The following is a 13045-nucleotide window of genomic DNA, read 5'->3' as shown; positions in this document are numbered from 1 at the left end:
ACTTACACTTTTCTAAAATTCTTTGAGAAAAGGCTTCAAAACACACACAAAAAAAGCACACTTGTACACAGACACACACATTAATACCTCTGACAGATATATCGAATACCTGCTGAGCTGAGTGGTTTCCTCTATCTAATAATACAAGCACTCAGTCCTCTAGATCAGTGCTCCCGAGAGCTGACAAAACAACAAGTCTGAGGTGCACTGGGAGTATCTGAGGGCAACAAGTAACTTGCATGTAGCACTACATCCCAGCACTGTGTGCAGCACTGAGGAGCTGTGCTTTATGCGGGCGTCAATTGACAGGGTTCAGCAAGCACCATGAAATGTATCCGACCTTGGCTCAACCCGTTCTTATCAGCTTCTGCATACGTCCCCGTCTGTCTCTGCGTGATACTGTCATGGATGCTGCTGAAAACGTAGGGATTCTTCATTCTTCTTGGGGTGATACAACCTCAAGATGTATGGAGGTTAGCTTGAATTCCTGGAGGTGATGATGGAGGTGATTCAACGTTTTCAAGGCAGCAAAAACGTATCAGAATGTCGTATCAAAGCCACTCAAAAGACTGCAGCATCGTCCGCATTTGCGTTGCTGAACGGTAATGCTCTTCATGCTCAAAATAAGCCACATTCTTGTAAAATATAGTGAAAGACACAGTTTTTATTTGAATCCTCGGGCGTGGCAATGCAGGACTTGTGAAAAAAGCTCATGTTCCAATACGGAGTCACTTTAAAGCTACATTAATCAATATGTAATATATTAAATGACTCAAATGGTGTGTCATGTAAAATGTGTTGCGTGTAGTGACGCAGCCACAGAATTATCACCCAACTTTGCAATTCTTCTGAGCAGGTTTTAGGTCATAGTTTTGGTTTTATGGAATCTCAATGTCACCGCTTTGCTCTACTCTCACTGCTCTCATTAAACCTCGCTTCCAGCAGCAGCAGGCAGCTCATTTCAGTGAATAAGCTCTGATAAACCCACGATATGCTACCTGCTCAGCACCAGATGGAAGACAGACACATTTGGTGAACATAGTAGAACATTTAGCCCTATATAGGATTGGATCAAGACCAGCCTCCAGGAAATCCCATTGGTGTTCACCTGGTAACTGCAAATACCATAGTATATTATTCACACCATGTTCCTACTTATTAAACTATTCAGTGACGCCTTGTGACCTGTATGGATCACATCTGTATATATAAATATAAAACCTTCCCATTCTTTAAATTTCAGCTGTTGGTCAACCAGTCTCGAGCTGCAACCTACTTGATTACTTTTTTAAATGTATTAATCTACCAGTCATTTTGAATGGATTAGAGTTGATTATTGTCATCCTATAAAAATGTCAGAAAACAGAGAGAACTGCTCATCATAAGTTCGTCATATTTGAGATGCTGCAAGCAATTCTTTTGCTTGATAAATGACTTTATGGATTAATCCATCATCAACATTTTTGTCAACTAATTTACAATGAATCTACCCTTTTATGCACATATATTTGCACTTATATCTACGTGTGTGGCTACACATCTTTTACTGAAATTGTAACTGAGCAAGAGGAAGACATGTTTGAAAAAGCATCAATACTAATTAATAAGAGGTAATAATGTTAGTGAAGGGCCGCAAGGCAGTGCATCATTCTGTCCACATGGAGGCAGTGTGGTACAAGCTGTGTGTGTGCGTTTCTGTGTGAGTGTGTGAGTGTGTTGGAGGTGATGCAGTGGAGTCAGTAAATCAAAGCTCCGCGCCCCACAGAGAGGCTGAGGCAGCGGCTGACCTCCCGAGTCCTCAGTGGCTGCCGCTACAGTGCGAGGGCTCTAATCTCCACTGCAGGAAGGACCCAACGTCCACGAACCAAACTACAGCCAGAACACCAACCTCACAAGCACGGACATATTCACCCCTTTCATATGCACACTGTGTGCAGTCTGACACAGAAGAACCCATTTGTGAGCCCACATCCAAACAGCATTGTCGTGAACCATGCCGACGACACAAGCTTGGAATCTTTGTACATCGTGGCCTAATTAACCAGCCATCATCACGGAGAACCACTGTAGTAGCAAACCCTCCAGGGCAGAGGACGCTTCATGTGAGGAGAACACCAACGTCCAAGAAAAGGTCTGCTATTCCGAGCAAACGTACAACCCCCCCCCCCCGCCCTGACATCCCCGCACGGCGGCTCCCTCGCTCTCCATCCAGCCCCCTCTACAGCAGTCACAACACGGCGGCCATTTTAGATCTATAAATCAGAATGCATGGCGTCACACCACTGTGTATAACCTTATGTGGCTTCGCTCGCTCTCGCTCTCTCGCTCTCTCTCTCTCTCACTGCAGCAGCAGCAGAGGAATGGAGGTAAGGATGTGGACTGTAAATGTAATGCCAAAGATGGAGGAAAGAAAATTCTTGAGAGGAAGAGCAAACGGGATGTCCTCAAGTTGGGCATTTTGATGCTGGTGATGATGACGTTTAAATGACGGCTACATAGAGGGAGAGAAATGTGTTCCTCTGCGTTCGTGTGTGCGTTTGTATGTATGAGCGAGTGTGTGAGGAGGATTGAAACGAAGGGTCATGAATACAGAACACGTAAGGTATAGTTCAGGGTGTGAGCGTGTGTGTGTGTGTGTGAATATTTGTGTAACTGTGGGGACACAAATCACGTCACGGAGTCACATTTTGGGGAGTCGCCTCCCATTTCGTGACAAAAAGTGGGTCCCCACAAGGTAAACCTCTACGTTGTGGGGGTTAAGACTTGTTTTTTGGTTACGGTTAGGGTAGGGATCAGTCATGAACCGCTTATGGTTAAATCGCCAGGGAATGAATGTAAGTCAATGCAATGTCCTCCTAAGTGACAAAAACGTGTTTGTGTGTGTGTGTGTGTGTGTGTGTGTGTGTGTGTGTGTGTGTGTGTGTGTTTTAAGGGCTGAGCTCACTCAGCCCAGTCAGCCCTTCCTTTCTTCACGCCTGTCGGAAAGACTCCCCTGTCAAAGGCATGGCTGAACGGGTGCATCTCTCTCTCTCTCTCCATCCATTGTTGACTCTCTCTCTCTCTCTCTCTCTCTCTCTCTCTCTCTCTCTCTCTCTCTCTCTCTCTCTCTCTCTCTCTCTCTCTCTCTCTCTCTCTCTCTCTCTCTCTCTCTCTCTCTCCCATCGGCGCACAGACCACAGCTTCGTGCTACAAAGTCCTCCCTGCTCTCCAGCCAAGCGAGAGAGACCCCTCTCGCCATCGCCAGAGAGACGGCCTCGGGACACAAATAGGACGTGACACCCCGAGAGAGGGTGGAGGTGGAGGAGCAAGAGGAGGAGGAAGAAAATGTACTCTCTCCTCTCGTCCTACCCCACTGTCTTGTCTCTCTGTTTTTTCCCCTCGGAAGGCCTACGGCTGCAGAGTGGTGGGGAAGAGGCGCACATTGACATAGAGTTTGTGACACCCGATGACTCATGGTGAAGACATTTGAAGAGGAATATGACCTCAATTCAGGGATTTATGTAATCATCCCATCGTCCATTCCTGTTCCTGGTGTGTGTGGTTACCGCCTCATCTTCTATCTTTTTATTCATTTTTTTCTTGGATTGAGATTGTTTATTGCAAGCAAAGTTGCAATGCCTCGATATAAAAATATGACATCACATGCATTAAAATCCTACATTTTGTAATTTTACTAGACTAGAAGAACAACATGACCCATGAGGGAATTGAATGATGCCTATAAAAGGTGTTAGAATTATTGGGAAATATCATTGCTGATTGCTTGTAGTTTGTCTAAATTAAGCTAATTTTAGCTGCATTACATACCGTTCTACTCTAGAATACTGCATCATATTTCATAAACTGATCACATGCATTGTGTGTAAAATATTGATTCAACTACATCTGCCAAAGAAAGTAAAATTATGCAAAATATTCCCTGTGAAATGTATAAAAAATTAAATTAAATGCATTAGTTAAGATCGAGTACCTCAAAGTTGTACTTAAATAAAGCACTCAGAAGATAAATGTACTTCATTTTCAGAATACAAAAGACAAAAGACAACAAATGATGTGTACATTACTACAAACTCTACGTTGCACAGACCTAAAAACAATGCAACCTTCACTGCAGCAGCACACCTGAGCGCTGGAGCACATGAAGCCCGTCAACATCTTAAACATTGAAATACACTTCGAGTACCGCCAAAAGCAAAGTTGCTCCGCGGAAACAATGCTGGTCACGGAATAAGACTGTGGCTCTGCCTGAACACACGTGAAGTAGGCTGACATGATACTTATCGACGAGTCGCCACGCTTGCCCTCGATGACCTCACAGAGAGAGAGAGAGAGAGAGAGATACGGAGCGATAGTGATGGAGGGGAAGACGAAGGAGCAGGACAGACGGGGAGAGAAAGAGACACGGAGACGGCGCAGAGACACGCCGGAAGAGATGAGGGAAGTAGAGGAGGGCGAGATAGATGATCCAGAGGCTGACGGAATGAAAACAGACCGCAGTGAGGTGATGAAAATAGAGAGAAGATAACGCAGAGAAGTACATTGTGCTTCACGTTCCTGCAATGTTCTGTGACATGCCATATAAGTAAAACATCCACGTACATCACTGCACGCGTGTGTGTGTGTGTGTGAGCCAAAGGATGTGTATTCCCTCTGTGTGTTCCGTCTGCACAGAGGATGAAGAGTTTATTTTTTTTTTTTCCTCCTGCCCTGCTCTGTTTCATCGTTCTCTTTTTCAGCGCGGGTCAGGCATCCATTTTAGCTGGGCTCTAATCTTTAGCGAGCGCTCCTACATTTTGTGAGCGAGGAAGCCAACACTCCTACATTTTGAGAGGGTGAGAGTGCGCACACACTTCGGTCTCTGAGCGAGGCGGTGCGTGCTCCTACGTCGTTATATTTTTTTTTTGTTTTGTTTTATTTCAAGGGCAGACAACAAGTAGCTCGACATCTGAAAACTGTAAAAAAAAAAAGAAAAAAAAATGCAGACTGCATTCTCGTGAAAAGCGATCGCCTTTAAACATTTCAGCTGCACTGTACTCAATATCTCAACATCGGCACCTCACTCAGGGATGGGCATTTACTTTCTGGCAATTAAAAAGTCATTTGTGAACAATATACATTTTACAATTTTCTACTAACGGTTATATCTCAGCCGTATGCTACCGTGCAGTTTCGTGAGAAAGACGTCACGTTGCGATCGATCAGTTCAGCAAAAAGATTTCCGTGAACGACGCAGACAGACTTTAAAATGTGGGAGCTGGGGAAAAGCTGGACGGGTAAATCTGACGTTTGAAGACTTTTCAAAATGAAAAGGACGTGAGCTTGTTGTGACTTGAAGCCCCGATTACAAAACCTGCTGATGCTGTGCCCCGTTTTAACAACCCCTGGGCTTCTCCTCAAGATTTGTAGCCCCAAACGACCCCCCCCACCCTCCTTTTTTTTTTTCCAGCCATCACCCCTGTGCACCCCCCCTGCTTCCCCCTTTCAAGCTCATTAAGTTAGGATGCCTTATCAGAGGGCACACTCACCCCTCCGAGGCCCAACACACATGCATGTGCACTCACACACACACGCGATATTCAAGCTGGCTGGATAAAAACTATTGTTCATACATGCACACACACTCATCTCTCTCTCACACACCCACATATATATATATATATATATATATATATATATATATATACAGGACTGTCTCAGAAAATTAGAATATTGTGATAATCCCCATACGTGTGATTTAGTTTACTGAACCAAGCTGAGTGTTTTTCAAGGCTCAGGAAACCCTTGCAGGTGTTTCGAGTTAATTAGACGATTCAAGTGATTAGTTGAATACCCTACTAGTATACTTTTTCATGATATTCTAATATTTAGAGATAGGATATTAGTTTTCTTAAGCTGTAAGCCATAATCAGCAATATTAAAAGAATAAAAGGCTTGCAATATTTCAGTTGATTTGTAATGAATCCAGAATGCATGACATTTTTGTTTTTTTAATTGCATTACACAAAATAAAGAACTTTATCACAATATTCTAATTTTCTGAGACAGTCCTGTATATATATATATATATATATATATATTTATAAAAAACTAAAATAAAAAAATAATATATATATATATATATATATATATATATATATATATATTTATAAAAAACTAAAATAAAAAAATTATATATATATATATATATGTATATATATATATATATATATACATATATATACATATATATAGAGAGAGAGAGAACCCCCGTTCCTCCATTTTTCTCTCCAAACCCTAACCCATCTCTAACCGACCCCCACCACCGCCCTGCACTCTCCTCCTAATCAACTCTTCCCATCCCTTCTCTCTCACCCTCCACTCACCCCCCCCCCCCTCCTCCCTCATCCAGCTCTGGGGAGACACATTTTAGCAGAGAAGGAAGGATGGAGAGAAAGAGAGAAGGGGAAAAAAGAGGAAGAGAGAGACGGGGGAGACAGAGGGAGAGAAAGAGATGCACTCCTCCTCTCTGCTCTGCTGCCACAGCGGCTTGGCTACAGAAGCCTTTGATGTTCTGCAAATTTCAAATTTCATTATAGAGAACCCCCTTCTCTCCCCCCCCCCCCCCCCCCTCCCTTTCCCCTCTCTCTCCTCCCCCTCCCTGCTCTCGCGCTTAAACAAGCTTTTCTGCCTGACTCTCCCACACCCCCACCCCCAATGCTGAAGTTAAGAAACTGAAAGCCCTGCAGAAGAGACTCTTCATATGGGTTAATTATTCATTGGGCTCTGCTTGTATGTGCCAAATGTATGTCTCCGTGTGTGTCTGTACGTACATGCGAGTGTGTGTGTGTGAGTCACGGGCTGGCAGTGGGGTGGAATCTGGATTTTGTGATGCCTGTCTTATCTGCGATCGTCTTGGATCGCCTCCACCCACGCTCTCTTGTCACTCTACCGAACATGCACTCACTTTTCTCCCGATAAGAGAGCACTGGCCTCTCAGGATAAAAACACACACACACACTCACACACTCACACACAACCTCACGCGCACAGACGGACACACAGCAAGACCTTCCTCTGTAGAGATGCCATTTTCAAGCCGGGGCGTTCTTGAGACTCAGCATCAATGCGGCAAGGCAACCATTTCAGGGCAGGAAGCTGCCATTTTGGTTCAGAGCGTGTCAGCTGCTTTGAGAAGATATGTGTCCCAGTGGCCCTCAGATGAAACTGGGGTGCCACTGAAGTGGTTGACAGCTTGGTGGTGTCAGCAGCGCTGGTGGGGAGAGAGAAGGGGAGAACGAGGGAAAAGTCTGAGTGCTGTTTCGGCTTTGGATGTTCGTAAATGGGTGTGTTTTTTTGAGTGTCTGCTGTAAACTGGGTTACGGTTCTCATTCTTTCTCTGGCATGGAGGTGGGAAGAAAATAATGCTTGATGAAAGACGTTTTTGGTAACATGAAGCCATTGAACTCTTGGCAGTTTATTCTGTTTATTCAGAGTTCATGTTGTAGTAATTACATATCTTAGCTATAGGGATGTTGTTATTTTCCGAAAAAATAAGGCTACTAAATGAATAAATTACATAAATTGTCAGTAAAAGCATAAATATTAGAGGACAGTATTGTGATTCAAATGTTTTCAACACATGTATATGTATATATCGATAGATACATGTTTACCAGGGATTTAAGGGCATTGCACAATGTGTTAAATATTCTAAGTTAATTTAATGATAATTGTAACATTCAATAATTAACAAATTTTACATATCATATTATAATGTTCATGACTAATTATCAAATGAAATATCTTTAGAGGTGAGATTACCTTAGGTTTCCAAGTTGATTCAATGACTTCGAAACTCAACTTTTAACACAACATGGACGAGAATTTAGTAATTGTCCTGGAAATTTGAGCAACTTCAATTCAGTGAGAACGAGTCAAACTCCTTACTGCTGATGAAGATCATTTAATACGACTGAAAGCTCCAGAACGGGTACAAAATGGACTAGAGCGGAGACTATTTTGTCAACTGCTGTTTCCAAGGTCAAGACTGAACTTAAGAACTCAAAATATGTACATTTTGGCCGACATTTCCCATCAAACGTTGGTCGACGCACTTAAGAAGTCTGTGCGTTCTTTAATTCACACACCTGATATATTAAACTCCTCCACTCCAGTTGTGATTTTGCTTGCAAAGACTGCGATGGGGCATGGCTTATGAACCTGGATGGTGTCAGTGCATGTGTGTGTGTGTGTGTGTGTGTGTGTGGTCAGTTGATAACCTGCCAGTCAGTCAGTCATGGCTCTCTGATCTGATTGCCTCCCCTCTTTTTCCCTTTTCTTTCCTCCATTCACCACCTTCCTGGTCTCAGCTGCCACTCCTCTTTCACCTCTGACCCCGGCCCAAGGCCAAGGTTGGGAGGTTGTTGCCACGGTAACATGAACAGCCCCGTGGCCCACGACTGCTGACCCCGGGATCCCTAAGTAACCACGACGATCATAATTTGCTCCCCTCTGCCAGCTCGTCCATGAATTCCATTCAGAGAGAGGAGAGATGAACAAACGAAAGTGATGCAGGGATCAACGGATAGACGGACTAATGGACGGACGGACGGACAGATGGACGGACAAACAAAAGGGAGACGCGTGTGCCGCTGAAAGGACGAGCTTTGGAAATGAGTTTGGACGACCTATCGACCCTCGTCCTCTCATTCAGTTTAAGAAAGAGGGCGTCACCGATTGGATGGAGATGGAGATCAACTTAACAGAGGTGGCTTTGCTTCACCAAACAGCATCAAACTCTAAGAGGTCACCACTCCAGAGACCGCCGTTTCATCCTTATTCAAATAAACTGGGACAACTTCAAACTACAGCTTAGCCCTGCTTAACGGCAAAGAAAAAAACTTCGGCATATTGTCAGTCATCCTTTTGTTTTCTTATAGCAACCAAAAGTGACATGAGAGGGTGGAGAGAAGTACAACTGAATGCCGAAAAACATTTTCAAGCAACAAAACGGTTACAATTAACTTTCATGAACTGAAAACACACTGTGAAAGGGTTAAAGTAGTATAAACAAGGACAGACTGGACAACGTTGAGGCAGCGACCTGTCAATCACAAAGTAGCCCCGCCCTAAAGGACATCCTACTTTACAGTCTATTTTACTCTAAATTTACTAAATGAACATCGTACTGTATTGAACAAGACTTAAAACTAGCTATTTGCAATGCTTACTGAGGTAATAAAGTGAGAAGTAGGGTCATTTGTTCTCATAGTCGTCTTAGAAAGAATGCACTTTAAGGCACACGCGCATCGGCTTCACATTGCAGAACCAGAGTTTGCCGAATGGTACGTCAACACCGAACAGAATATTACAAACAATGTTGCATTATTCATTATTATATTGACACTTTTTTAACAGACGCTAAAAGTTACTCCACACTTGGTTTGGTTATATGCAACACCGTGCTTGAGTAAGTGTCGTATTGAAACCTTCTGATGTGTGTGTGTGTGCGGATGTTATACCTGCTGGAAGGCTACTTTGCTCTTCAATGCAAGCTCCTGTTGAGTGGGGTCTGATGTGTAAATGGCTGAACGATACTGAGTACCACGGTCATTCTGCTGCCTCATTCCTGCGTAAACACACACAAACATAAAAAGGGACAATAAGACACCCCACCAAAAAAAAGCATAAGTACCACAACCACCACGGGAAAAGCGTCATTTGCATTTAAAAGGTTTTCACGATTATGTCATCACCCTGCATCTTAAATTCATGAAGCCAAAAGAATTTAAAGATCACAGCAGATTTGGGCTTTCATTAGGGAGGCCTGCGGTGTGTAGGTGTATGGGCTCACATAGGTGGGTGTATTCGCTTCTTCGTCGCTGTGGCACTGTCAGAATTTTCATCAGCTTTACATCAGTGTGTTTGGAGGCGGCCCAGGCCTAGTGTATCTTGATTAGAAGGCCAAACAGCTGCCATTACTCCGGTGCCTTTTCTACAATCCTGAGCGTTGTTGGCATCCATGGACTCCTGTCTGTCTCTTACCCTCTCTCCCACTCAGCCTTTGTTTCTTCTCTTTACCGAAGAGCATCATTCTTTTCTAAATCCTCGTTCTTCCTCGTCCAATCTTTGGCCTCCTGTTATGGGCTGGGGAGAGGTTCATGTGTGTGTGTGTTCCTCTGCTTCTGTCATGTGTGTGTGTGTTCTTCGATTTTTACGGCTTTGTCTTTCAGCCTGCAGGCAGCGACAGCGGCTTAGTTCATTTGAACAACAGACCGCCTCAAACTTTGCTTATTGGTCAGCGATTGCTAAAGATCAGTGGTATATATCAAAAGGCTCAGAAGTTAGCAACTGGTTGAAAACAGCTGTCTGCTGCAACTGGAAAAGGGTTCAAAATATGTTGATAACTGTAAAATAAAACCAAAACATTGGGCTGAAAGATGCTAAAATGCTTCACAGAGCTGTGAGGTAAAACAGGGACTCCCTAAATTGCAATGTGCGGTTAAGGTGCTTGTGTGATGAAACGCGTAATGCTGTGAGTGACGCCTGTTAATATCTCTCTATGTTGTTTTCTATTCATACTGTGGGAATAAACAGATTTCCGCTGACAGGCTGGGGGCCACAAGACGCTTTCATCTCCCTGACACGGCATATCTTGTTCTCTTTAGATTAAATGTTACCTTACATCATGGAGTGTCACAATCTATCTGTGACAGTCTGTTCAAATATAATGGCTTTAAGTATTCATCCGGTCTTCATTCAAATCAGTGTAGACCGCTCTCCGACACACACCGAATGCCTCAGAGAATTTGCTCCACTGGAAGTGATAAAACAGTGTGTTGTGGAGATTACCCTGTTAAACGATATGTGTGCATATTAGTCTTTGTTCTGTATAGAGCTTATTCTCTTTCATATCTACTCTATCAAAAATACAATGTATTTTACATTTAAACTATTTCATAGCTGCTCTGAATAAAGCTTATGGCCATCTCTGTCACCTTAAAGTGAATGGCACTGTTTACATGAATTATTCATGCTAATAAATCGCACGTCAGTTATAACATTTTAACCCATCTGTCTCTATGAGCCTATAAACACCGAATCCAAAACTTTTGTATTTCGCAGTGCGGTTTTTTTTCTTCTTTTCCAACCAATAAAATAATCACACAATCAACTTTTCTGGCATCTAATTCTGTTCTTATCGTCACACAACAACATGGATATTGGTCCATTTGGTCTCACAGCATAGTGCCCTGTTTGACAATAAAGATTGTAAAGACAACAAACATAAAAGGCAACATCTGGGGAAGTATAGTTGTGATGGTGAGTAGCCGATAAAAGGGGGGTAAACACATAGAGAACCATTCATTTCCAAGTGCATTAGCTTACATTATGCTTTGAACACTCTACGTGTCAGTAACTATATGAAGTCTTTGGGAAAGGTACACTATAAAACCTGAGCATATATTATAAGAGATGGCATCAATTAGGCCTATTATGATTATTTGTACCAGCAGTGGAAGCATATGAGCGCACTTTGCTTGAGACATCCACGAGCCCTGGTATTATAAGGTGACCATTATTACCTGACCATTAGGACTTGCATTGAAGGCCAAGTATCACATATGATGAACACATATAGTCTCTGTTCACTCATAAATGATGAGAACCAGTGCAATGAAGGTCATCGTAGACACTCGTTACAATAATATGCTTCCTTGGTGCCACCCATAGGACATGTAACCACAACTTTTGTACAAAGTATAAAATACTTGGAATAACAAGCCCGCCTCCAGCGTGGGTTGTGTGCGTTGAGTATGGGTCTATTATAGTAAAAACTAAAAATGACAACGATGATCGTGTGACCGGTGGAATGCACGGAACGTGAATAATCGTGACGGCATGGTGGGAAAGGTTTGAACACGAAAAAAATGAATTTCCCCCTTTTCCACGAGTTGAAAAAGCCTTTAGAGAAAAAAAACAAAAAGAGAATATGTACCTTCCTCTTTGCAGATCTTAAACGGTTTACAGACGAACACCTTTTTCTCTCAAGAGGTCAGACACCAAATTTCACCAGTCACCATGACACAATCACAGTGCTAACATGCTGTATACTTTTCTATTTAGCACTAATTAAAACTAATCAAAGAGTGGAAGCTGGTGGGAATGTCAATAGTTTTGCAGGTATTTGGTCATTAACGAAAGTATTGAACAAAATGGAGATTGGGTGAGCCCGCTCGATGAGGAGTTGGCACTGCCAAAATGATTACAACTCATCATGAACGTCTGTACACAATTTCATGAGGATCTATCCAATGGCTATTGAGGTATTACAGTCTGAACCAAAGCGGTGGACTGACCAACAATGTCATCCATAGTGCCGTGATGCTTGCGACGCTAAAAACAGCCCCGATATCATATTCTACTATTTCGTAAACATTTCATTTTCCAATATAAATTATTTCCATACATTTTATCTTTATTGTGTCATTCACAAATCAACCCACTCTCTCATTTGTCTCCCTCTGCATCCCTCTCTACCCTCACCCTCTTTCTCTCCATCTCTGCAGTGTTGGATGTCGGCCATCTTGCCCCCAGCGCTGTTGTTCAGTGACGAAGCTAATGGTGGCCCCTCCATCAAAGGCCACTGTGCCACTCTGCCATTGGCTTTCCACCAAAGCCTTTACTCTGATTGGCTGTCTGGCAGAGGTCTTGTAGCTTTGCTGCTCCCAATGACCTTCCGTGCTGACCCAGAGGTTCTGACCAGCTCAAAACACACAGAAAACACTAACTATGCTTGTGTACACCTGTGCAAGACGATATATGGATAAAACATGCATTCATCTTGGGGGGAAAATGTATATGATATAAACAATTGACTGCTGTAATTTGATTGACGCTATTTTACAGCAGAACAGAACAGAATTGATTTTTTTACCGGTCAGGAAAGGTAGATATGTATATAAGACAGTAAAGACGATAAAGGCTTTTAATCACAATGAAACGGTTAATGATATGGAATATCAAAGAAAAGTCAAGAGACAAACACCCTTGAGTGGTAGTAGCT

General features: G+C 42.9%; 1 protein-coding gene across 1 annotated transcript in view; it reads right to left on the bottom strand.

Moving 5' to 3' along the window:
• The window catches only part of msrab (methionine sulfoxide reductase Ab), a gene marked incomplete at its 5' end in the record, with an annotated part of 31441 nt that overhangs the window by 1807 nt on the left and 16589 nt on the right, over positions 1 to 13045 (bottom strand). Inside the window, one exon of the mRNA XM_079174595.1 lies at positions 9501 to 9607. Within this exon, the coding sequence (XP_079030721.1) occupies positions 9501 to 9607 (107 nt within the window). The remainder of the gene's footprint in view (positions 1 to 9500; positions 9608 to 13045) is intronic.

This window comes from Pholis gunnellus, assembly GCF_910591455.1.
Source record: "Pholis gunnellus genome assembly, chromosome: 15".
Taxonomy (NCBI): domain Eukaryota; kingdom Metazoa; phylum Chordata; class Actinopteri; order Perciformes; family Pholidae; genus Pholis; species Pholis gunnellus.
Note: the sequence above shows the minus strand (reverse complement) of the source record. Positions and strands in the feature narration are given on the sequence as shown.